The sequence below is a fragment of the Anomaloglossus baeobatrachus genome, chromosome 12, assembly GCF_048569485.1.
Source record: "Anomaloglossus baeobatrachus isolate aAnoBae1 chromosome 12, aAnoBae1.hap1, whole genome shotgun sequence".
Lineage (NCBI taxonomy): Eukaryota > Metazoa > Chordata > Amphibia > Anura > Aromobatidae > Anomaloglossus > Anomaloglossus baeobatrachus.
The window spans coordinates 44,596,920-44,622,468 of record NC_134364.1 but is presented as its reverse complement, the minus strand read 5'-3'; the positions used below and the strand labels follow the sequence as shown (position 1 = coordinate 44,622,468).

The window sequence follows — 25,549 nt, the reverse complement described above, 5'->3', positions numbered from 1 at the left end:
GAAGGCTGGAGCACCTCAGGTGATAAATCTGTCTTCTAGACCCCTTAATAATACGGAGCTACTTGTCTTGAATAAAGGTTTATCATTCGTTCCTACCACTGATTTTGACAAATTCACAGCAATTAAGGATTTGAACCTCTTTGCCAGAGGTCTTAAATGGAAAAAGTTTTTTGTGAGACAAACTGAGAGAACATCAGCAGAACTAGGGATCCCGGAAGATCTAATACAGGACGTTAGACTACTGTACCATTTGAGTGATATGAACCCTAATGACCTAGGGGTAGGACCGTTCACCACTCTTAAAAACAAAAGTACGAAAATGCCTCCAACAGTGGCGGAGATTGACGCCATAGATGTCTTTGTTAATCTGGTTACAGAGGATATTAAAAATCACACAGGAACACGAAGGGGTCAATATAATCTGTCACGATCTGAAATGCTCAGTTTACAGAGTCTGGAAAAGGATCCCAGTATCACCATAAAGCCCTCCGACAAAGGGGGCAACGTGGTGATACTGGACTCCAATGATTATAAGAACATCTGCCTCGACATTCTTAATGATGAGGCATGTTATGCTAAATTAGACTCTAGTCCGATTGTAGGCTTCAAGAATGAACTAAAATACATGTTATCCGAAGCCTTGGATTTAAACATCTTGGACAAAAATGAATTTGATTACTTGTTACCTGCTTTTCCAGTAATGGCGACGTTTTACATTTTACCTAAAATACACAAGGGCTGTAATCCCTTAAGAGGCCGCCCGATCGTGTCTGGTATAGGCAGTATAACAGAGAAACTGAGTATTTACGTGGACAGGATTTTGAGACCCTTCGTGCTTTCCCTTAACTCATATCTAAGGGATACAACTGATTTCCTACGCAGAATCGACGACATCTTTTTGGAGGATGGTATGCTGTTGTGCAGCATTGACGTGGAGGCCTTGTATTCCTCGATACCCCATGAGGCTGGAGTGGAGGCGGTGAAATCCTTCCTCGGTACTAGAGGGAGCCAGTATACCCAACACAACGAATTCGTCATTAAGGCCCTTACCTTCTGCCTCACTAAGAATGTGTTTACCTTTGGTGGGAGGTTCTTCCATCAGCTCAGGGGGACTGCGATGGGGACTTGTTGTGCCCCATCGTATGCTAACCTCCTCCTGGGCTGGTGGGAGGAGAAGGTGGTCTTTGGCGGGTCCATCGATACCGAAGACGTCGTCCTGTGGGTTAGATACATTGACGACGTCTTCGTGATCTGGAAGGGATCGGAGATGGACTTTCACGCCTTTATGACCAAACTGAATAACAACAATATTGGTCTGCACTTCACCAGTGAAGTGGGTGGAGATAAATTGGCCTTCCTTGACGTCTTGGTGGAGAAGGGACCGGAGGGTCGTCTAAAAACAACCACCTACAGGAAGGCTACTTCATCTAACTCCTTGCTAAAATGGGAGAGTGCTCATCCTGTTCCTTTAAAGAGGGGGATCCCTAAGGGACAATTTGTAAGGATGCGGAGGAATTGTTCCGATGATGCCACTTTTTTGATACAAGCGGCGGACCTGAAGGGACGCCTGAGAGAGAGAGGATATCCGGAGGAGGTGATTAAAGAGGCGTACAAATCAACACGCAATTTGGACCGAGGTAGTCTATTAAATCCCAATCTTAGTAATGTGACCACCAGTGATGTTTCTAGATTCATCACAACATTTAACAATGGTGCAATGGACCTGCGGAGAATACTGTCCAAGTATTGGCCTATTTTACACATGGACCCCACAGTTGACAAACATCTTTCTAGCCACCCTTCCATCACTTATCGAAAGGCTAAGTCTATAGGCGATAGACTGGTACATAGTCATTTTCAGGAAAAGGCCAATAATGACTAAGAGTGGTGCAAAGGGTTGTTTCAAATGCCACGACTGTATAAACTGCAGGTTTGTGGAGGAAGGGAAAGAATTCACTAACTCCAAGGGCAATAAAACATTCTCCGTGAGATCACTCATAACATGTAAGTCAAAAGGGGTGGTCTACAGGGTCAGCTGTGGGTGCGGTAAATTGTACGTGGGTAAGACCATTAGGGAATTGAGACGCAGAGTGGGGGAACACAAGAATGACATCATTAAGAAAAACGACACACCGGTGGCGAGACATTTTAACAACTTTCATAATGGTGACTTGGGAAGCCTCAAAATAATGGGCATTGATCTGATTCATCCTCCCCTACGTGGTGGTAACTGGGATAAGGCCATCCTCCAGAAGGAATGCTTCTGGATCTTTAGCCTGGATACCGTGGCTCCGGCGGGATTAAATGAATCCCTTTCTTTTACCCCTTTTTTAGGAGCACCTTAGAAGTAGGTCATATACTAGGAGGGCTAGTCGACGCCCGAGTGGGGGCACCACAAGCGCAGGACTTTTAGGGTGCCGACCCCCACATGTTAGGTAGGGACATACTGCTTTTGGTAGGGACAGTCCATAGAATGCACTTTAGATAACATAACCCCCCTTTCCCCACCTTTTTTCCCGCCGACGTTTTCTGGCCCCCCCTGGTTTCGCCCTCCTTTTTGATCACCTCCTGGGATGATGCCTCAGTGTATTGTGATGCTGGTTTGGTCTAGCATCAATGGGGCTGTGTAGGTATTTTTTGGGGTTGTCCCCTTTTTTTAATAATCGTGGTCCCCAGCAAATTTGATATGAGCAGCATACATGCATTTGTGTGTCCTGATAAACTTCCTGGTGGCTACATTTGCCTATGACCTTTTTGATATAAACGCCTGACCAATGACTATACTGATTGATACCAGGCATGTTTGAGGTCTTGTACCTCCATGCCCGTTATTTACTATGTTTTGCGGCTATCACTAATGACGCCCACATTGCTATGGTTACGCCATTTGCATTACTGTGGGACGGTAGCTTGCGTGCCACCCACCTGGATATGACGACACCAGGCAGTGGTTGCCGTGTCTCTTCTGGTGACGCGGCTGAGTGTGACGCGGCGCTTCCGGTCCAGCGGCACTCTGGGAGTGCGCGTCATAACTCTCGGACCTTATTGCGCATGCGCCGGGCTATATATGGAGCGTCCGTCTGGGTGCCGAGCGCGGCAATTTGAAATAGGTCTGGATATACGCCACAGAGCGGTGAGTTTCTGAATCAAGGGGCATGACGGTGGCCTGGCAGGTAGTTTCCAGGGCTTATCCCTTGCTTTCTTTTGTCCTTTAGTGACCTGGGCATCCTTGGACTGTTGCGATATGATGGCACTTAGCAACAGCCCTTTTTGATATCCCACTTGGACTCCCCTGATGATCTATTGGTGAAACGTTGGGAGTGGGAACGTCCATCTTTAATGCCTGATATGGGTTTCCTGGCACGTTTGGAATTTTGATGCGCTGATTGGCAGCCCCCCACTGGAGCCGGTACCCTGATTATATGCCTGATATTTTCCTGGACCTGGTAAGACCGTTCCCATATGGTTTGGGACTTATATGGCCTATTTAGGTACCAGTATTTTACTACCTGTGACACACTGATGAAATTCCCCATGCATCTATAGGGGATCTTTATTGTAGTTATTAACTGTGTGTATACTAGTGTGACTGTTGCCTCAGCGGGTTGGTGGGCTAGAAGGAGTTTTGTGTTCAACTCACCTTCCTTTGAACCGAGCTGAGATAACTTGTACTTAGGGGCCTTGTGTATCCCCAGCCTGATATGGTCTGAATCACTGGACCATTGGCAACCTTGGTTTTTTATTCTCACCTGTGAATGTTCAATTCACTTTTATTCTTCTGATGAATTAAAAGTTATGTTTTATGTCTATGAGTTTTTCTCTCTAGCTCCGTAAATTGGTCCAGCTACTCTGATTGTGACTACTGTGGACTGTTTTTTGGTATTTGCTGTATTACTAGAGTTGTATTTATGTTGATACATTTGAGTATAATTATGAACAATTGAACTTTTTTTTTTCTTCCCCTTAATTTTCTTTTCTTTTACAGAACTACATAAAATTGAAAGACAATGGGGGCGTTTTTAGACAAGCCAAAGATGGAAAAACATAATGCCCAGGGGCATGGAAATGGATTGCGCTATGGGCTAAGTAGCATGCAAGGTTGGCGGGTTGAAATGGAAGATGCACATACAGCTGTGATTGGTTTGCCAAACGGACTTGACGGATGGTCTTTCTTTGCTGTATATGATGGTCATGCTGGTTCCCAGGTTGCCAAATACTGCTGCGAGCATTTGCTTGATCACATTACAAGCAACCAAGACTTCAAAGGGACTGATGGACAGCTGTCTGTGGAAAGTGTAAAAAGTGGGATCAGAACAGGTTTTCTTCAGATTGATGAACACATGAGAGTTATTTCTGAGAAGAAACATGGTGCTGATAGAAGTGGGTCAACAGCTGTGGGTGTTATGCTCTCGCCACATCACATTTATTTTATCAACTGTGGAGACTCCAGAGGCTTACTTTGTAGAAGCAAGAAAGTTCATTTCTTTACACAAGATCACAAACCAAGTAATCCCCTTGAAAAGGAGCGTATTCAGAATGCAGGTGGCTCTGTAATGATTCAACGTGTAAATGGGTCTCTTGCGGTATCAAGGGCTCTAGGTGACTTTGACTACAAATGTGTCCACGGAAAAGGCCCTACAGAGCAGCTTGTTTCACCCGAGCCCGAAGTTTATGAAATTGAGCGATCAGAAGAAGATGACCAGTTCATAATTCTTGCTTGTGACGGAATATGGGATGTCATGGGAAATGAAGAGTTGTGCGATTTTGTAAGATCCAGACTTGAAGTTACTGATGACCTTGAAAAAGTATGCAATGAAATAGTTGACACCTGCTTGTACAAGGTATTGTATGTAAACATGGTTCCATGTCACGTTTGGTAATGTGATATTTGTCGGCTTATGCAATGTTTATTCAAAACTAGAGTCGCCTTACCCCATGCAAGTGCAGATAAGGGCCTTCAATCGCAACAGGATTTTCCAAGATATCAAAATGTCCATAACAAAAATAGGATTAAAATTACAATTTAATTTCTGTGCGGTCACTGGTCCTCCCTGTTACTGATAATTATTTATTTATTTTTTTTTTTTTGTGCATTATATTTCTTGATCTATTTGCATTTATTTTTTTTTCTTTTGCAATACTCCAACATTAAATTTCACCACTAACATTCCCCTATGCCGATTAGTGGATCGGGGCACTACATAATGGTTAAAACAAAAATACTGCATGCAACAAATGGTGATCTGGATCACTGCTGGGAAGTTGGGGAACAAGCAGAGAATAATTTTGCAAGGCCCAAGGGCAATGTGACTAATTTTTGCTAGAAAGAATGGAGCCTGATGTAGTCAGGGTTTGATGTTTAGTTGTGGACCATCCATATGCAGAGTACAGATACGGCCGGTACGAAGCCCCATCTGTATAAGTTAGGCACAGTTTTATAAACTACATTGCTGGCATACGTCAGATGCATTTTTCTGTATACCAAACAGAGGGATACTGTACCACACTCACAGGCTTCTGTGACTAGAAAACTGTCCAAAATGAAACCTGCTAAATACTCCTAGATGTAAATCTAGTCTAATATCTTTATAATACGTTTAAGCTAGCCCCCCCCCCCCCATCCTCAGGAACTGAGCTTTCCTGTGTTTGCTATGAGACTGCCAGACTCAGAGGATTGGCCGTTGAAATCCTTCTGTACCCTGGCATCATCTGTTGGGGGATGGACGGGATTCCTCCCTTTAAACATTAGTTGGTTGGACAATTTGCCGAAGTCGGCAGTACAGCTGACTTTTGTATGATGTGTTTGGGGCCATACACCAAAAGGGATATCAACTTTATGAATGTTCAAAAGGGCAAAGGTGAGGGCGATGCAGATAGATATATTATAGTCTTCCAACTTGTCCTTAGCAAAATGATCTCCAAATGAATGCAAACTGAATACAACTGTATATCAGGTGTGTATTACACATACGAAAAAATGCAATTTCTCCAAATTGATAAAATAGCCATGATTAGTAAACTATAGTTTTTGCTTTTGAACTTTCCCCATAGATGGTAGATGAAACTCCTTTTGTCATTAGAACAGGTATCTCAATTTGGGCTAATTTTTCAGATCTTGAAACCGTAGTTTTAAAGTGAGGAGCTAAAGTGTCAAATCATTTTATTCTTTATAGTATTTTTTATTTTTTTGTAATAATTGGTAAAGCAGGTAGGCTATGTGCCCATGGGACTCTGTACCCGCGGATTTTTCTGCGGAAAACCTGCGGATTTATCTGGATTTTCTAGATAAATGCGCAGGTTTTAGCGAGTTCAGACACTCCCCATGTTATCCTATGGAACAGGGGGAGTGTCTGTGTCCATGCTGCGGAATGTGCGGCTGCGGAACATGCTGCAGATGTCCCACAACCGCACATAAGTGCATGTCAATTATTCCTGCGGATTTACCGGCGGAAATCCCGGCGCTCCACTATGGAGATAGAGGCCGGGACTGCCGCCGGTAAATCGCATGAATGTCTGCAGGTTTACCGCAACAATTCCGCTGGAATCCGGGGAGCTGCTGCGGTAAACCTGCGGATATATCCGCAGGTACGAGCTCCCGTGGACACATAGCCTTACTGAAAATGTATTGTAAATGCTCAGAAGGGCCATATTCATGTAGTCAAACCAGCTTAAAAAAAAATTCTTAAATGTGTTTTCTCAAGTTTAAAAGTTATCCCCTATCTACTGCTTAGGGTTTAAGTTTATGAATGCTGGCGTCTGACCAACCAATCCTGCAGAGGTCGATCATGCGCACTACCACGCCATTCATTCTTAATGGCCGCACTCGGCTGAGCATCACCACTCCTATAGAATGATTGGAGGCATTGTGCAGGATTGTCCTCTGCTCCGTTCAGCACCTCTGCTCTCAGGATCGGTAGTTCAATCCCAGTGATGAGAAAGGTTTTTTTGTCTTTTTGGATAGGGAATAACTTTGAAACTTCAGAACACCCTCGTTAGTTACAGCTTATGCAATTTAAAAATGTCATTTTGATATGTTTTCTTGAATGTAAAGATGTCTGACTAATATTTATCTCCCATTCTAGGGAAGCCGGGACAACATGAGTGTCATACTGATCTGTTTTCCAAGTGCTCCAAAAGTATCACCCGAGGCAGTGAAAAGAGAAGCAGAATTGGACAAGTACCTGGAAAGCAGAGTAGAAGGTGGATCATTTAACCAAAATTAGTAACCTAATGAATAGTATTTGTTAAATTTGCCTTCAAGTGCCATGTAAATGTGGCAGTCTTAGTTCACCACAATCTATATGATGTGAGCTTTGTCTACTGACACCTTTCTTACATTTTTGAAAATTTGACTATTTCCTAGAGAAAAAAAAAAATTATCAGGAAGGGTCCAAATCCAAAGATGCGTAGTAGTTTTATGAATAAAACAAAAGGCTCAGTTTTCTTATGTGACCTGCAGTAGTGTGGGTAACAACTTCCTATGTTCTAGTATGTAATTCTGTACAGTTTTTTGTAAATTGACCTAATTTTTAAAGCGTTAAAATTTGGCATTGCTCATTGGGACTTTCTAAACTCGTAGCATTGTTAAGCACTGTGGCATGCTTAAATGTCGTCAGCTTAGCAAACGTTTTATAATTGCATATCTAAGTTCCTCCTCTTGGCAATGGACAGCTAGGTGTAGTTTTTAGTGTGACAGAAGCATGTCATAGGAAGTAGCATTTTCTAGTCTGGTTTAATATGAATTTGCACTCCATTTAAATGATAAACACCATGTTCTGTTAGAGCGGCTGTGTGTGTGTGTGTGTGTGTGTGTTTTCCCATAATTATTCACCATTCCAAAGATGCGCATTCCCATGGCGGAGACGTTATCGCTTTACGGTCATTAGACATCTAGCATGGCCGTTTACATCTCTGGCAAATTCTTTCAATCAACAGCGCCGGATGGACAGCTATTGTAGCCCCGCACACACTTTTATAAGGCAACGATGTTGTGACAACTGAATGTTACAGTGGCCATATCCCCTACTGACAACACTTAGCTCAGTTGGCCATACATGTTACCCGGCTGTCATGGCAGTTCTCTGTCCAGACTTTCCCCACACACTTTGATTCTGGCAGAGACTCTCCAGAGAGCACAGTAGGTCTCTGCCATGCGGGTGAGCAAAAGGATCGGGCGATTGAATTTCCACTGCCCAATTCTTCTGTCCCCTGGCATAACCTGTTGGTATAGGCTGTATGCGCCCACATACACATTGGATGGTTGGCCCTTCTGCTGCTTCGTATAACTTTAAATATCCTGGAGAGAGAAAAAAAGTAAAAAAAATAAAATAAATTAAATAAAAAAAATAAATTTATATATATGTTTTAAAAAAAAAAAAAGTCTGAAGCAGCCAACCAACTAATGTGACTTAAGAGGATCTTGCTGTTAGCTGACCTTTGGGGAACAGTGTGATTGTGGAGGGGATGTATGTAGGAGGGGCGCTAATTGCTTTTTGTGGGGATTTTTATGCTAGAATACTGGTTTTCTGTTACTCTCTTTCCAAAAACTGAATGGTCAGAATAATGTCCTATGCCCCAAAAATGTATTTTATTCTTGAAAAATAAACTACCAAACATATAAATCTGGTATCGCTGGGTGTGGGTGCGATCATGGCCAATCACAGAATAAAGTTGGTAAATGTATAAGTCTGTGAAAGTCGTAAAAAAAACAAGTCAGTGACTTTTCTTCCCTCCCCCTATATGTTACATGCACTCCATAATGGTTCCTATAAAAACTGCAACTCGCACTGCAGAATACAATGTCTCCAAACATATTGAGGGGGAAAAAGTGTTAACCACTGGAACATAGAGATGGGAAACCTTTACTGGTCCTGACGTTTTTTGATCATTTTGTCTTTGAGCTTAATTTGTTTCAACTGGAAAACACCTTTATCACGTATCCTCTGAACAGGTGAAATCTGTTAGGACCATCTGGATTAAACACTGCGACCTCCACCAGTTGACTGACTGGGGTCCTGTGACTCCCATATATGCATTCCCCAAATAATAAGACTAGTTTGGGCACATCACTGCTCCATTCACTTCTCCATTGTCCTATATGACAGCTGCAGCTAAACACTGACCTCACTGGTGTAACACTTAGGCCATTGATCGGCTACAGCTCTCACCCAGGTTTATTTATTAGATGGATGGGGTTGTTTTTTGTGGGGTTTTTGTTTTTTTTTCAGGCAACCCCTATACACCAGTGTAAAATCTGGCAATATGTTATGATGGGTAATGCATGGGTATTCTCTTCCTATGTTGTCTGTCTTGAAGCAGTTTTTTTCTTCTTCTGTCTATTGTCTTGTTAGGTGCACACATTGTAACATAACTTCAGTGAGAAACCCCAGCACAGAGTGAAACTAAGGCAATCTGTATAACTGGAAGTTTTGATTTCATCCAGGCAATAGTGTGCACAGATCTAGTCCTACATTTTGACCAATTTTTAAGGACATTTGAATGTGGGCGATAAGATGAGTAGCAGTGTTACATATTTTAAGCAGTGTTTTTCTTGCCAAAAGATGCAGAAGTTTCTGCTGCGAATACTTAGCGTGTGCACGTACCTGTCAGCATTTCCATAGTACTCCAGTTTAGGCTTACACCAAACACTCAATGTAAAGGGTTATTCCCACAATGTTAATTAGTTTTCTCCTCTGTATATCAACCCTTGAAAACCTGCATGTCAGATGTTTTTGCAAATGGATTTGTCCCATAGTTTTTATGACAGGTCACACGTGCTCTTTAGATACCCTGTACAGAGGGATAGTTGTTATCCTCTTTGCTGTGAGGAAGAACACCTACATGGTTTTTCTCATTAAAAGCTTGATTATTTGTTGTAATGGACGCTTCCTACCTATAGATACAGCTGGGCTGTGATCTACAATGTCTGCAAAAGAATGGAGTCTTTAACCACAGCAACCGGTCAGAGCTCAGATTTAAAGGGGCTGTCCTGTCTAAAATAAGTCTGCAGTCACATTGTCACTCTGTGGCTGCAGACTTATGAATCCTCACGCTATACATGTGTATTGAGCGAGACTGCGCCCACTAGATGGCCATGCCTAGTCGGCCTCACCCACCATACACTTGTATAGAGCAACGCTGCACCCACTAGTCTGGTTCTGGCCAGGAACATGCATAATGCACAATTGTGGTCACATGACTGCGTTCCCGGCTCCGGGAAAATCTAGACTGATTAGAATTAGGGATGATTGAATACTTCGATTATTCAGCTTTGCGAATATTTTGAATATTTTCCGACTACCTCGTCGCTATTCGACTATTTGCGAATATTCAATGCGCAATGCAAGTCTAAGGGACACTCGAATAACAACTATTCGGGCTTCCCATAGACTTACATTGTGCATCAAATAGCGGCAAGGTATTCGGAAAATATTCGTGAAGCCGACTAATCGAAGTATTCGATCATCCCTAATTAGAATCCTTTACACCAGAAGGTAGGGGCAGCCAAAAACTACATTTATTTGTAGAATCTTACAAACTTTGCATAGTGACGTCTCTTGTCTGCTCTGTCCTGGTGGCCACTTGCAGATTACAGAACAGGAAGATATATAGTAAAAAAATATTAATTTCATTTGTCCACCAGAGGTTTTGTTTTTTTTTTGTTTTTTTTTTTCGGTTATGATTTTTTAGGCCCCTGAGCCGCCACCATACCTTTTTTAAACGCTGTTGCTTCGTCGCTTTTAAAGGGGTTGTCTGGGACTTTATCACTGACATTTCCTTAGGATAGGTTATCGATGTCTGGTGGGGAGCGTTACCCAGGCCGATCATCTGTTCCTGGGACTGACGCTAGCCAGAACTACTCCGTTGCAGAGCTACACAGCTCCGTCGGCTGTATAGTAGCTGCGGCCGTGTACTGCACGTCCACCCTTACTCAAATGTTAGGGGATGTGTGGTACCAGACTGCTGCCTCTATAGTTAGCTGTGCAGTTCACAACTGAGTAGTTCCAGCTAGCGAGGGGTCGAGTGTTGCACCCCCGACCATCAGACATTGATGCCTATCCTGAGGATAAGTGGTCAATAGTAAATTTAAAGGAGTTGTCCAAGATTAAAGTAGTTTGTGAAATAACATTGATGGTGATATTCTGAAGAGCCATAGACTCTGGGCTCCAATCCCATATTTCTGCAGAATTCACATTTCTCCGCCACCCTGTGTCACTACCTGCCTCATCCAAATCTCATGGCTGTGCCTGCTGAGTACAAGGCAATTCTTTGTAGGGATGTAGCGTGGCTGGGAATGTCAAGTATGTAATGATGGCTGCACCGCATTTCTGACTTTCATTGGTAATTGTGATACAGTGCACATTATTATTTTTTTTATGGCAATGCTTTAACAGTTTTTTTTTTTTAAAAAAAAAAAAGCATAACCTGTTCCTTCTGAAAAAAATAATCTAGATCAGTAGATGGCATGTATGGGTGTGGATTCTGTCAGTGACCATAGTTATAAGATCCGAGGACAAAACATGTTTTATAGGGGCTTCTCTTTCAATTACAATTTTATTTTGACTCTAATTTTATAAATGTATTTTTTTTTTCTTCAATCTGCATTTAGAGGGGGATGTCTCCTGCTTGAATACTAATTTATAGAGATGGGCGAATAGTAATTATTCGTGTTCGGATAATGCTTACCAAATACCGAGGACTATTCTGCTATTAGCCATTAATAACTAACCTCTTGTGCCAAAGTACTTTGGGATTCGTTACTAATAATCCGGACACTGATACTTACTGTTCGCCCATAACTACTAATTTATGCTCATACCAGCAAAACATTACACATTATTAATCTTTTTATGGAATTTTGTTTGCGTTTTTATAAACAAATGAAACCTAAAAATACTGACTTTGTACTGCACTTTAAGTACTGGTTTTTTTTTTGTTTTTTTTTTTTTTGTTTTTTTTTGTGGGGGTGTTAACAACCGGATAGGCATCAGTAATGCATGTACCCATGTGGTAAAATACTTCCCGGTGTCACACGAGTTGTGACTGGCCAGATTTCTGCAGTGCTTACTCAGCGGACAAGTAGTCACTTCTCAAATGTAAGTCTGAGACTCAGAACGAGGAGTTTATAGGCTCTCAGAAACTGACTTGTATCAGAGCCGCGTTCACAAGATGCAGAAAAGGACCTGGGTGGTACCAGAAACAATAGATGATGGGCTCCAGTACAGATATTGCTACAAATAGGGGTTGTACGTTACTGATGCCTATCCAGGGAGGAAATAAAAGAAAATAAAATTAAAAACTTTGGAGTGGTACTTTAAAGTTGCTTTCCAACATGGCCCTTTTTAATATAAACCAGTTTTTCATACTTTGGTGCATACCTATAAAACATAGGTCTGAGGCTTTTTTTTTTTTTTTTCTTCACCCTCTCCTCCCCAAAATGTAACATTTTCTAGGTTAGCTTTGTCTTTTTTTTCCCCATTTTAGACTCCCCCTTCCCCCCCCCCCCCCCCCACCCCTTCCCATAGACAAGGGCAGTATGCACACTGTGTATATACAGACCGAGATTAAATTTCCTTCATATTACAGTAAGGCCGGGGCCACACGAGATCTACTGCGATCCTCGCATGACACTCGGCTCACAGCAGAGTGTCATGCGAGTGTGCCTGCGACTGAGGTCCGTTCGTGCGATGGGACCTTAGCTGCAGGGGGCAGGCCAGCCCTGAGGAGGGGAGGGGGGGGATTTATCTCCTCCTCTCTTCCGTAGCTGGCTATTATTGCCATTCTCACCCTGCACTCACAGTACACCAGTGTACTGCGAGTGCAGTGCAAATTTTTTTTTTTTTTTGCTCCTCGCCCCATAGACATGGGTGCGAGAGAAACTAGAATCACATTAGTCTCAGCATGCTGAGATTGTTTTCTCAGTCCTATTAGGGCTGAGAAAATCGCTCATGGGTGCTGGGACATAGGCTAATGTTAGTCTGAGTGGAATGCAATGTTTTATCGCATTGCACTCGCTCAGATTTTCATGTCGTGTATCTTAGGCCTACATGATATTTCCCAAAATCTCATCTCTGCCCCCTGGATTTGAGATCCCTAGCATATATTAATTTACTGTGGACTGCAATGTCAAGCATGTAGCAGATGCAACACATTTATGCAACAAAATCTGCCTGGTGAATGGACTAAAAGATTTAATCCAGCTGTGTTCTAACAAATCGCACCAAAATCACCTGGTAAAACCACCAAATGGAAGTGCCATAAAGTGTCATTCTGCCAGCTTTGTTATTCAGTGAGGTCAATTATTTGCATGTATGTTCCTTTTTTTTTTTTTTTTTTTTTGTTTATCTAAGCACATGAAGCACTTTTAACTTTTTACCCTAATGTGGCTTTGTCTGCCGTCAGCAAACTTTCCCACTAGATTATTTCAGAGGAGCATGTGGCTATCAGATAATGGTAGCATACACGCATGTTTAGTCATGAGCACAATGATCCCGTTTGGCTCCTAACACTGTAAAACATCCCGCATTGTTATATGATCTAGCTCCATCAGTCCTATGTAAGATTATGCACTGCTGGAAAGGACACCTCTTGTCAAACATGGCTACTGTTCCCATCCCTGACTTCGATCGGTGCGTGTTCCTGGAATGCACAACAGACTGCATTTTCATACAGTTGAGTAGTGCAATTTTTTTTTTTTTTCCCATGGCTCCCCCCCCCCCCCTCTTACATTGTGGCCAATGGTGTACGTACACCATTTTCCAGATCTTAGTAGGTATACGTAGGAATATAATGTGTGCATGGAGCTTTTTTTCCCCTTATGGTAAAGGTAAATGACATATTCATTTCCCCCAACAAAATATGACTGATCACATTCCCTTGTAGATAAGCTATGCATGAAAATAGGCTAATCTAGCCTAAAAGTGAGTGAACAATGCTGGTGTTTAATACTGCTGTCCTAAATTTACAGCAAAAAGGACAATGATTTGCCGATTAACAAAGCAGCAAAAATTAAAAAATTAAATTGTAGGTGTGGGGATGTAAAATGATCTTGTGTGTTGGTTTATTCTAATTTGCTCCTTTTTATTGGCTTTTTTTTGTCTGTATCATGCAGTATGTATCTATAGCTTACTAATCTAATTAATGTACATGTTTAGAGAGGACTGTTACTTGTAATCCTCTGCCCGGATGTTATTGTCTACAGATCATACTCTTTATTTTTGTATATTTAATTTCGGCAATAGAAACCTTTGTAGATTCAATTTAGATGTTACCTTTACACAATAAAATAAATTGGCAAAACAAATCTGATATCTTTGCATTTTATTCAGAACCAAAGCATTATTGTGTAAAATGTTTTGTGGTTTTTTTTTTTTTTTTTATTTTCGTTCTTTTATTTTTTTGATGAGCATTTGTGTGTGGATGTACTGGGGGGGGGAAATAATTTACATGCGTGTAGCCTGACACATTCAATGATATTTTATACGATTTGATGGCAAACATCTTATTCTGTCGCAAGATATCGCACTCCTTTGCATGATTGTAATGGTTATCTGTACTTTACACTGGTTACATTTAAACAGCACTTACAAAACAAGTACTTCTAATTCCTAGAGATCATAAAGAAGCAGGGTGAAGAAGGTGTACCAGACTTAGTCCATGTGATGCGTACGTTAGCCACTGAGACCATCCCTAACCTCCCACCTGGAGGGGAATTGGCGAGCAAGTGAGTTACCCTGAGCATTTTTGTGTCGTCTGTACATTACATACGTAGGAATAAATATGCCACAATTTGAAAAAATAAGTTTAGATAAGTCAACCTGCTTACATCCAGGTAAGAGATTTCCTAGCCCTATTTCAAGCCATATGGTAATCTGCCCCTATAACACTTTGCAAATGGGAGCTGATTCTTTTATAGACTTCAGACCATGTATTAAGTGATGACTGTTTGAGGTTACCATGTAATGCCACTTGCTGTGTATTTTATTTATTTTTTTCATTTTTGTAGTAGACACTACATTAGAATTGTGTGGCTATTGAGAGGTTTCAGCTCCTGGAGGCAGTGATGAACTGGTTTTCCAGCCAGGCCTTCTTTAGAGAATGGGGTTGCTTGGATTGCATGGAGCTGAATAATCATTTCACATAAAAAGTAATGGGTAGGAATCGTCACATGGCGTGGTAATAAACTTATTTTATATAAATTGTGGCATTTATTTATGTAGCATGATCACTTTTTATATTGTGAAAAGTGCTTTGCTCCCTTTGTTAGCTTGTGAGTGAGTTGTTTTTGTTAGCCAATGCTACATTGCTACATTTTAATATAAATTTTATATATATATATATATATATATATATATATATATATATATATATATATATATATATATGACACACGCACATGGTTATTAATCTGTTATACCTTTTTCCTTCACATTGTTTCCTTCAATATTCTCGCTGATTGTCATGTTTTCCTTCCTTGACCAGGGACTACATTTTGCTGCTTTTGTCCGACTTCTTTGATTGTTCTCTTCTTGAATGTGTGTAGAAGGTTTCAATTAGACTTGCAAAGTCTTAGCTATACCGACAGAGTGAATGACTATAAAATGTGATTGTCAGATCCACACATGTGTATGTAATTTTTTTTTTATATATGTATGTGCTTTGTATAAAATATATATACAGGGTGGTCCAAAAGTAGGTGGACAGAAAATATTTGTTTTGATTTATATATAAAATTATATTTACTAACACAAGCATAACATTGACAATTAAATTTTACTCTGAACAATAATACAAAAGCCCTTAAATTGTATCACCGCAGTTGCGCAAACTGTTTTCTTTGTCGCTCCATTGGGAGACCCAGACACTTGGGTGTATAGTGTAAAGCCCCTCCCCTTCTGCCTATACACCCCCCGTGCATCACGGGCTCCTCAGTTTTTATGCTTTGTGCGAAGGAGGCTGACATCCACGCATAGCTCCACAGCTTAGTCAGCAGCAGCTGCTGACTATGTCGGATGGAAGAAAAGAGGGCCCATAACAGGGCCCCCAGCATGCTCCCTTCTCACCCCACTTTGTCGGCGGTGTTGTTAAGGTTGAGGTACCCATTGCGGGTACACAGGCAGGAGCCACATGCTGTTTTCCTTCCCCATCCCTTATGGGCTCTGGGTGAAGTGGGATCCGGATCGGTCTCCAGGCACTGGGACCGTGCTCCCTCCGCAGCCCCTGGGAATCTGCTGGATAGGAGCTGGGTATCGTCAGGGACAAGGCCCTGCTACTGTGAGGTACTCTGTGTCCCCGTGGGGACCGCGCATGGAGCGCTTGTGCCATACACATTGCAGCACTGCTGGGTGTGTTAGTGCGCCGGGGACTACCGCGCGGCCGCGCTTATAACTTTAGTCCCCGGCTTCTGCGGCCTATTATCGCATATTCCCGCCCACAGGCCTGCCAGTCAGGGGAAGGGCGGGACGCTGCACACATCGTCAGCGTTGAGGGCTGGAGCATACATAGTATCCTCCTCCCCCCTCACTCAGTACACTGGGGCACTAGATTCCCGCACTTTCTTGGGCACGCCCACGGTCCCCTCCTCCCCACAGAATGCCGGCAGCCATTCCTGTCAGCGATTCAGACGCTGGAGAGGAGAGACAACACAGGGAGACCAAGGCAGGGAATCTGGTGATCACACAACCGCTCTGAGCGGTCGGTAAGCAGCACCTGTGGTGCTGGCCCCACTGAGTGCCGAAGTGTGTATATATATATATATATATATATATATATATATATATATATATATATATATATATATATATATATATATATATATATATATATATATATATATATATATATATATATAGGCTTATAGGCTATACATTTGCACTGTACGGTCGCTCTGTTGATTTTTGGCTATATACCCTCCTGGATTGTTCTCAGAGGAGACAACAGCATGTCGTCCGCAAAAAGCAAGGGTGCCAAAGCACAGGCGTACTTTGCAACCTGTACCTCATGTGCAGCTAGACTACCGGCAGGTTCCACTGACCCTCATTGTGTGCAATGCTCGGCCCCTGTGGCACTTGCTCAGCCGGAGCCTCTGCTACTGGTGGCCCAGGTGGAACCATCTGCTACCACTGTCCAGGTGACAGGGACGGAGTTTGCAGCTTTTGCTGACAAACTGTCTGAGAGTATGGTAAATGGTCTGCTAAAATACTAGAAGCCTTACAGTCCAGACCGGTGATTCAGGCCCCGGGCACTGTTCAATCTTTGACCCCTGGTCCCCCTCAATTGGAACAGCAAAGTGCCCCTGGGGTGACCCATAGGTCCCAGGGTGAGGTCTCTGACACGGACCGCAGTCCCAGGCCGCCCAAGCGGGCTCGCTGGGAAATTCCCTCCACCTCATCACACTGTTCAGGGTCTCAGCAGGACTCTCTGGAGGATGAAGCGGAGGTAACAGATCAGGATTCTGATCCTGAAGCCGCTCTCAACCTTGATACACCTGAAGGTGACGCTGTAGTGAATGACCTTATAGCGACCATCAATCAGGTGTTGGATATTTCTCCCCCAGCTCCTACAATTGAGGAGTCAGCTTCTCAGGAGAAATTCCGTTTCAGGTTTCCCAAGCGTACATTGAGTACGTTTCTGGATCACTCTGACTTCAGAGAGGCAGTCCAGAAAAACCGAGACTGTCCAGATAAGCGTTTTTCCAAGCGCCTTAAGGATACACGTTATCCCTTCCCCCCTGATGTTGTCAAGGGCTGGACTCAGTGTCCTAAGGTGGATCCTCCAATCTCCAGACTGGCGGCTAGATCCATAGTTGCAGTGGAAGATGGGGCTTCGCTCAAAGATGCCACTGACAGACAGATGGAACTATGGTTGAAATCCATCTATGAAGCTATCGGCGCGTCTTATGCTCCAGCATTCGCAGCCGTATGGGCACTCCAAGCTATCTCAGCTTGTCAGGCGCAGATTAATACAGTCACACGTACATCTGCCCTGCAAGTGGTGTCCTTAACCTCTCAGGCGTCGGCGTTTGCGTCCTACGCCATTAATGCTATCCTGGACTCTGCGAGCCGTACGGCGGTAGCATCCGCCAATTCGGTGGTAGTCCGCAGGGCCATGTGGCTACGTGAATGGAAGGCAGACTCTGCTTCCAAAAAGTTCTTAACCGGTTTGCCATTGTCTGGCGACCGCTTGTTTGGTGAGCGATTGGATGAAATCATTAAACAATCCAAGGGAAAGGACTCATCCTTACCCCAGTCCAAACCAAACAGACCTCAACCACGGAAGGTACAATCGAGGTTTCGGTCCTTTCGGCCCGCGGGCAGGTCTCAATTCTCCTCGTCCAAAAGGCCTCAGAAAGATCAGAGGAACTCCGATTCATGGCGGTCTAAGTCACGTCCTAAAAAGACCGCCGGAGGAACCGCTCCCAAAGCGGCCTCCTCATGACTTTCGGCCTCCTCACACCGCATCCTCGGTCGGTGGCAGGCTTTCCCGCTTTTGCGACGCCTGGCTGACACAGGTAAAAGACCGATGGGTGAGAGACATTCTATCTCAAGGTTACAGGATAGAGTTCAGCTCTCGTCCTCCGACTCGTTTCTTCAGAACATCTCCGCCCCCCGAAAGAGCCGATGCTCTTCTGCAGGCAATGTGCACTCTGAAGGCGGAAGGAGTGGTGATCCCTGTTCCTCCTCAGCAACGGGGTCACGGTTTTTACTCCAACTTGTTCGTGGTGCCAAAAAAGGACGGATCCTTCCGTCCTGTTCTGGACCTAAAACTGCTCAACAAGCATGTGAAAACCAGGCGGTTCCGGATGGAATCGCTCCGCTCCGTCATCGCCTCAATGTCCCAAGGAGACTTCCTAGCATCAATCGAGCGGTGGTCACGACGGACGCGAGCCTGTCAGGGTAGGGAGCGGTCTTTCTCCACCACAGGGCTCAGGGTACTTGGACTCAGCCAGAGTCCTCCCTTCAGATCAATGTTCTGGAGATAAGGGCAGTGTATCTTGCCCTAAAGGCGTTCCAGCCGTGGCTGGAAGGCAAACAGATCCGAATTCAGTCGGACAACTCCACAGCGGTGGCATACATCAACCACCAAGGCGGGACACGCAGTCGGCAAGCCTTCCAGGAAGTCCGGCGGATTCTGCTGTGGGTGGAAGCCACAGCCTCCACCATATCCGCAGTTCACATCCCGGGCGTAGAAAACTGGGAAGCAGACTTTCTCAGTCGCCAGGGCATGGACGCAGGGGAATGGTCCCTTCACCCGGACGTGTTTCAGGAGATCTGTTGCCGCTGGGGCATGCCGGACGTCGACCTAATGGCATCCCGGCACAACAACAAGGTCCCGACATTCATGGCACGGTCTCAAGATCACAGAGCTCTGGCGGCAGACGCCTTAGTTCAGGATTGGTCGCAGTTTCAACTCCCTTATGTGTTTCCTCCTCTGGCACTGTTGCCCAGAGTGTTACGCAAGATCAGGGCCGACTGCCGCCGCGCCTACCTCGTCGCTCCAGACTGGCCGAGGAGGTCGTGGTACCCGGATCTGTGGCATCTCACGGTCGGCCAACCGTGGGCACTACCAGACCGACCAGACTTGCTGTCTCAAGGGCCGTTTTTCCATCTGAATTCTGCGGCCCTCAACCTGACTGTGTGGCCATTGAATCCTGGATCCTAGCGTCTTCAGGGTTATCCCAAGAGGTCATTGCCACTATGAGACAGGCTAGGAAACCAACGTCCGCCAAGATCTACCACAGGACGTGGAAGATTTTCCTGTCGTGGTGCTCTGCTCAGGGTTTTTCTCCCTGGCCATTTACCTTGCCCACTTTTCTGTCCTTCCTTCAATCCGGATTGGAAAAGGGTTTGTCGCTCGGCTCCCTTAAGGGACAAGTCTCTGCGCTCTCTGTGTTTTTTCAGAAGCGCCTAGCCAGACTTCCACAGGTACGCACGTTCCTGCAGGGGGTTTGTCACATCGTCCCTCCTTACAAGCGTCCGTTAGAACCCTGGGATCTGAACAGGGTGCTGATGGCTCTTCAGAAACCACCGTTCGAGCCAATGAGGGATATTTCTCTCTCACGCCTTTCGCAGAAAGTGGTCTTCCTAGTAGCAGTCACTTCACTTCGGAGAGTGTCTGAGCTAGCAGCGCTGTCATGCAAAGCCCCTTTCCTGGTGTTTCACCAGGACAAGGTGGTTCTGCGTCCGGTTCCGGAATTTCTCCCTAAGGTGGTATCCCCCTTTCATCTCAATCAGGATATCTCCTTACCCTCTTTTTGTCCTCATCCAGTTCATCAATGTGAAAAGGATTTGCACTTGTTAGATCTGGTGAGAGCACTCAGATTCTACATTTCTCGTACGGCGCCCCTGCGCCGCTCGGATGCACTCTTTGTCCTTGTCGCTGGCCAGCGTAAAGGCTCACAAGCTTCCAAATCAACCCTAGCTCGGTGGATCAAGGAACCAATTCTCGAAGCTTATCGTTCCTCGGGGCTTCCGGTTCCCTCAGGGCTGAAGGCCCATTCTACCAGGGCCGTGGTGGCGTCCTGGGCCTTGCGGCACCAGGCTACGGCTCAGCAGGTGTGTCAGGCGGCTACCTGGTCGAGCCTGCACACTTTCACGAAACACTATCAGGTGCATACCTATGCTTCGGCAGATGCCAGCCTAGGTAGGCGAGTCCTTCAGGCGGCGGTTGCCCACCTGTAGGACGGAGCCGTTTACGGCTCTATTATGAGGTATTATTTACCCACCCAGGGACTGCTTTTGGACGTCCCAAGTGTCTGGGTCTCCCAATGGAGCGACAAAGAAGGGAATTTTGTTTACTTACCGTAAATTCCTTTTCTTCTAGCTCCAATTGGGAGACCCAGCACCCGCCCCTGTTCCCTTCGGGCTGTTGTTCTTTGTGTACACATGTTGTTCATGTTGAATGGTTTCAGTTCTCCGATATTCCTTCGGATTGAATTTATTTTAAACCAATTTATAATTTTTTCCTCCTTCTTGCTTTTGCACCAAAACTGAGGAGCCCGTGATGCACGGGGGGTGTATAGGCAGAAGGGGAGGGGCTTTACACTTTTAGTGTAATACTTTGTGTGGCCTCCGGAGGCATAGCTATACACCCAAGTGTCTGGGTCTCCCAATTGGAGCTAGAAGAAAAGGAATTTACGGTAAGTAAACAAAATTCCCTTCTTCCGTTACAATTTGCACAGCTTTGAAGTCTGCCTCTTACGCTTCAACAAACATTTTTACACAAGTCTCTTTGGGTATTAATTTCATGAAATGCATCTCTTATGTAATTATTCAAATCACTGACACTTTTTGGTTTACAACTATAAACTTTGTCCTTGAGTACTCCCCAAAAGAAAAAATCCATTGGGGTCAAGTCTAGTGAACGTGTCGGCCAATCAAGTGGGCCTCTTTGGCCAATCCATTTATTAGGAAATGTTTCATCAAGAGACTCGCGGACTACTCTTGAATAATGTGGAGGGGCCCCATCTTGTTGGAAATAAAGGTCATTTGAATTAGGCTGTTGCTGTAACTGGGGAACAACTTGATTCATTAGAATTTCAAGATACTTATCTCCTGTGACCTTTTGATCAAAAAATATTGGTTCTAAAACACCAAAACTTGAAATACCAGCCCAAACATTGACACCAGGCTCATTTAGTTGTTGCTCTGTTAAATGCATGTTCTCATTATACCACTAAATACAATTATATCTTGTTAATATGGCCGGATAATTTGAAAGAAGCTTCATCATTCCACAAAATATTATCTAAAATTACTGGATTTTCTTCAATTTCGTTAAGCATAATCTCACTAAATTGCAGTCGCCTGTCTGGATCATCCTCCACTAAACCATAAATTAGACGTGGACAATAAGCCTTCCAACCAATAGATTTCAGGATTCGCATCATAAAAGCTCGTGAAATTCCCAATTCTAAAGACTCTTCTGGGGGACTTTTTTGGACTCTGAACAAATGTTTCAGCAACAAGTTGTTTATGATTTATCTCCCCCTTCATAACCCTAGTACACCTACTGTCCACCTACTTTTGGATATAGATAGATAGATAGATAGATAGATATGGATAAATATAGATATATAGAAATGTGTGTGTGTGTGTATGTATGTACAGTGCCTACAAGTAGTAGTCAACCCCCTGCAGATTTAGCAGGTTTACACATTCGGAATTAACTTGGCATTGTGACATTTGGACTGTAGATCAGCCTGGAAGTGTGAAATGCACTGCAGCAAAAAAGAATGTTATTTATTTTTTAATTTTTTTTTTTTAAATTGTGAAAAGTTTATTCAGAGGGTCATTTATTATTCAACCCCTCAAACCACAAGAATTCTGTTTTGGTTCCCCTAAAGTATTAAGAAGTATTTCAGGCACAAAGAACAATGAGCTTCACATGTTTGGATTAATTATCTTTTTCCAGCCTTTTCTGACTAATTAAGACCCTCCCCAAACTTGTGAACAGCACTCCTACTTGGTCAACATGGGAAAGACAAAGGAGCATTCCAAGGCCATCAGAGACAAGATCGTGGAGGGTCACAAGACTGGCAAGGGGTACAAAACCCTTTCCAAGGAGTTGGGCCTACCGGTCTCCACTGTTGGGAGCATCATCCGGAAGTGGAAGGCTTATGGAACTACTGTTAGCCTTCCACGGCCTGGACAGCCTTTGAAAGTTTCCACCCGTGCCGAGGCCAGGCTTGTCCGAAGAGTCAAGGCTAACCCAAGGACAACAAGGAAGGAGCTCTGGGAAGATCTCATGGCAGTTGGGACATTGGTTTCAGTCAATACCATAAGTAACGTACTCCACCGCAATGGTCTCCGTTCCAGACGAGCCCGTAAGGTACCTTTTACTTTCAAAGCGTCATGTCAAGGCCCGTCTACAGTTTGCTCATGATCACTTGGAGGACTCTGAGACAGACTGGTTCAAGGTTCTCTGGTCTGATGAGACCAAGATCGCGATCTTTGGTGCCAACCACACACGTGACGTTTGGAGACTGGATGGCACTGCATACGACCCCAACAATACCATCCCTACAGTCAAGCATAGTGGTGGCAGCATCATGTTGTGGGGCTGTTTCTCAGCCAAGGGGTCTGGCCATCTGGTCCGCATCCATGGGAAGATGGATAGCACGGCCTACCTGGAGATTTTGGCCAAGAACCTCCGCTCCTCCATCAAGGATCTTAAGATGGGTCATCATTTCATCTTCCAACAAGACAACGACCCAAAGCACACAGCCAAGAAAACCAAGGCCTGGTTCAAGAGGGAAAAAATCAAGGTGTTGCAGTGGCCTAGTCAGTCTCCTGACCTTAACCCAATTGAAAACTTGTGGAAGGAGCTCAAGATTAAAGTCCACATGAGACACTCAAAGAACCTAGATAACTTGGAGAAGATCTGCATGGAGGAGTGGGCCAAGATAACTCCAGAGACCTGTGCCGGCCTGATCAGGTCTTATAAAAGACGATTATTAGCTGTAATTGCAAACAAGGGTTATTCCACAAAATATTTAAACCTAGGGGTTGAATAATAATTGACCCACACTTTTATGTTGAAAATTTATTAAAATTTAACTGAGTAACATAACTTGTTGGTTTGTAAGATTTATGCATCTGTTAATAAATCCTGCTCTTGTTTGAAGTTTGCAGGCTCTAACTTATTTGCATCTTATCAAACCTGCTAAATCTGCAGGGGGTTGAATACTACTTGTAGGCAGTGTGTGTGTGTATGTGTGTGTGTGTGTGTGTGTGTGTGTGTATACATATTACACACGTGTATATACGTACGTATGTGTGTGTATATATATATATATATATGTATATATATGTATATGTATATATATGTATATATATATATATATTGTATATATATATATTGTGTGTGTGTATATATATATATATATATATATATATTGTATATATATATATTGTGTATATATATATTATATATATATATATATATATTATATATATATATATATATACATACATACACACATACACACACACACACACACACACACACACACACACACACACACACACACACACACACACACACACACACACACACAATACGTACGTATATACACGTGTGTAATATGTATACACACACACACACACAGTGCCTACAAGTAGTATTCAACCCCCTGCAGATTTAGCAGGTTTGATAAGATGCAAATAAGTTAGAGCCTGCAAACTTCAAACAAGAGCAGGATTTATTAACAGATGCATAAATCTTACAAACCAACAAGTTATGTTACTCAGTTAAATTTTAATAAATTTTCAACATAAAAGTGTGGGTCAATTATTATTCAACCCCTAGGTTTAAATATTTTGTGGAATAACCCTTGTTTGCAATTACAGCTAATAATCGTCTTTTATAAGACCTGATCAGGCCAGCACAGGTCTCTGGAGTTATCTTGGCCCACTCCTCCATGCAGATCTTCTCCAAGTTATCTACACAACAACAGGATCATAGAATAGCGCACAACACACACACACACACACACACACACACACACACACACACACACACACACACACGTGTGTATATAATTATATATATATATATATATATATATATATATATATATATATATTATATACACACGTGTGTGTGTGTGTGTGTGTGTTGTGCGCTATTCTATGATCCTGTTGTGTATAAATGTGACTCTTCAGATTGTGTTATACTTAGCCTGATGAAGAGACAGACCTGAGCAGTCTGGAAAGCTTGCTATTATTACCATCTTTTCAGTTAGCCATTAAAAGGTATCAAACTTTTTTTTTTATATATAATGTACTGTGAATTACAGGTGAAGCTGACTTTTTTTTCTACAGGTTTCAAAGCAGTCGCACACTGTCCATGACAAACCTTTGTATTGAGGCCTTTGTTTCGCATACCTTTTTAAACCTTGTTAGTCTTTCAGCTCAGTGTTTTTTTGAGATGCAAGAAAGATTAATTTTGTAAGATACTTCATTACATTATTAAATTTCCAATGTCTAGCAAGTAATTCTATAGGCTTAAAGCACCACTAGAATGTTTTGTATTTACATACCATTGCCAGAGTAATATCATTATTGAAAGCTGTATATATTTACCAGCCACTGTCTTCTGCTGTTTGTGACCTGCCTGGATTGCTTCAGTGTTAGCAAGGTAAACCGGAGCTCACTGTTCAGTGTCTAGATCCAGAACAAGACTCTCATAGACTTAAATTGAGAGCTTGTGACTGTTAACGTTGACTTCTGGTCAGTCAGGAGCTGGGGTCACGAGAACGCAGCAGCCCCTGGAATATCAGAAGACAGCGACTGGTAAGTATATTACTAGGGGAAGGAACTTGAATTAGTGATATGACCCAAGCAATAAAATTTTTGCAATTTCGATAAATGACCATCTGTTCTATACTAATTTGTCCCTTATGTTTTCGTTACTTATTATTCTCACAATTTTGGTTTTAGGCGGAGTGTAATTGAAGCGGTGTACAACAAGCTGAACCCATATAGAAATGATGACACTGTAAGTATATTATGAAAGCTTTTATTTTTCCAAGTTGAGAAATAGTCCTGTT

At 43.2% G+C, this 25,549-nt stretch overlaps 1 protein-coding gene across 3 annotated transcripts in view; it reads left to right on the top strand.

Moving 5' to 3' along the window:
* The window catches only part of PPM1A (protein phosphatase, Mg2+/Mn2+ dependent 1A), a 69,598-nt gene that overhangs the window by 34,692 nt on the left and 9,357 nt on the right, over positions 1–25,549 (top strand). Inside the window, exons 1-5 of one of the 3 annotated variants that reach the window (XM_075330380.1) lie at positions 3,237–3,446; positions 3,986–4,841; positions 7,083–7,200; positions 14,611–14,722; positions 25,440–25,497. In XM_075330380.1, coding sequence (XP_075186495.1) covers positions 4,008–4,841; positions 7,083–7,200; positions 14,611–14,722; positions 25,440–25,497 — 1,122 coding nt within the window. In that variant the 5' untranslated portion in view covers positions 3,237–3,446; positions 3,986–4,007. Of the gene's footprint in view, positions 1–3,236; positions 3,447–3,985; positions 4,842–7,082; positions 7,201–14,610; positions 14,727–25,439; positions 25,498–25,549 lie in introns of those variants that run through there. The other 2 variants (XM_075330379.1, XM_075330381.1) reach the window with 2 other exon arrangements.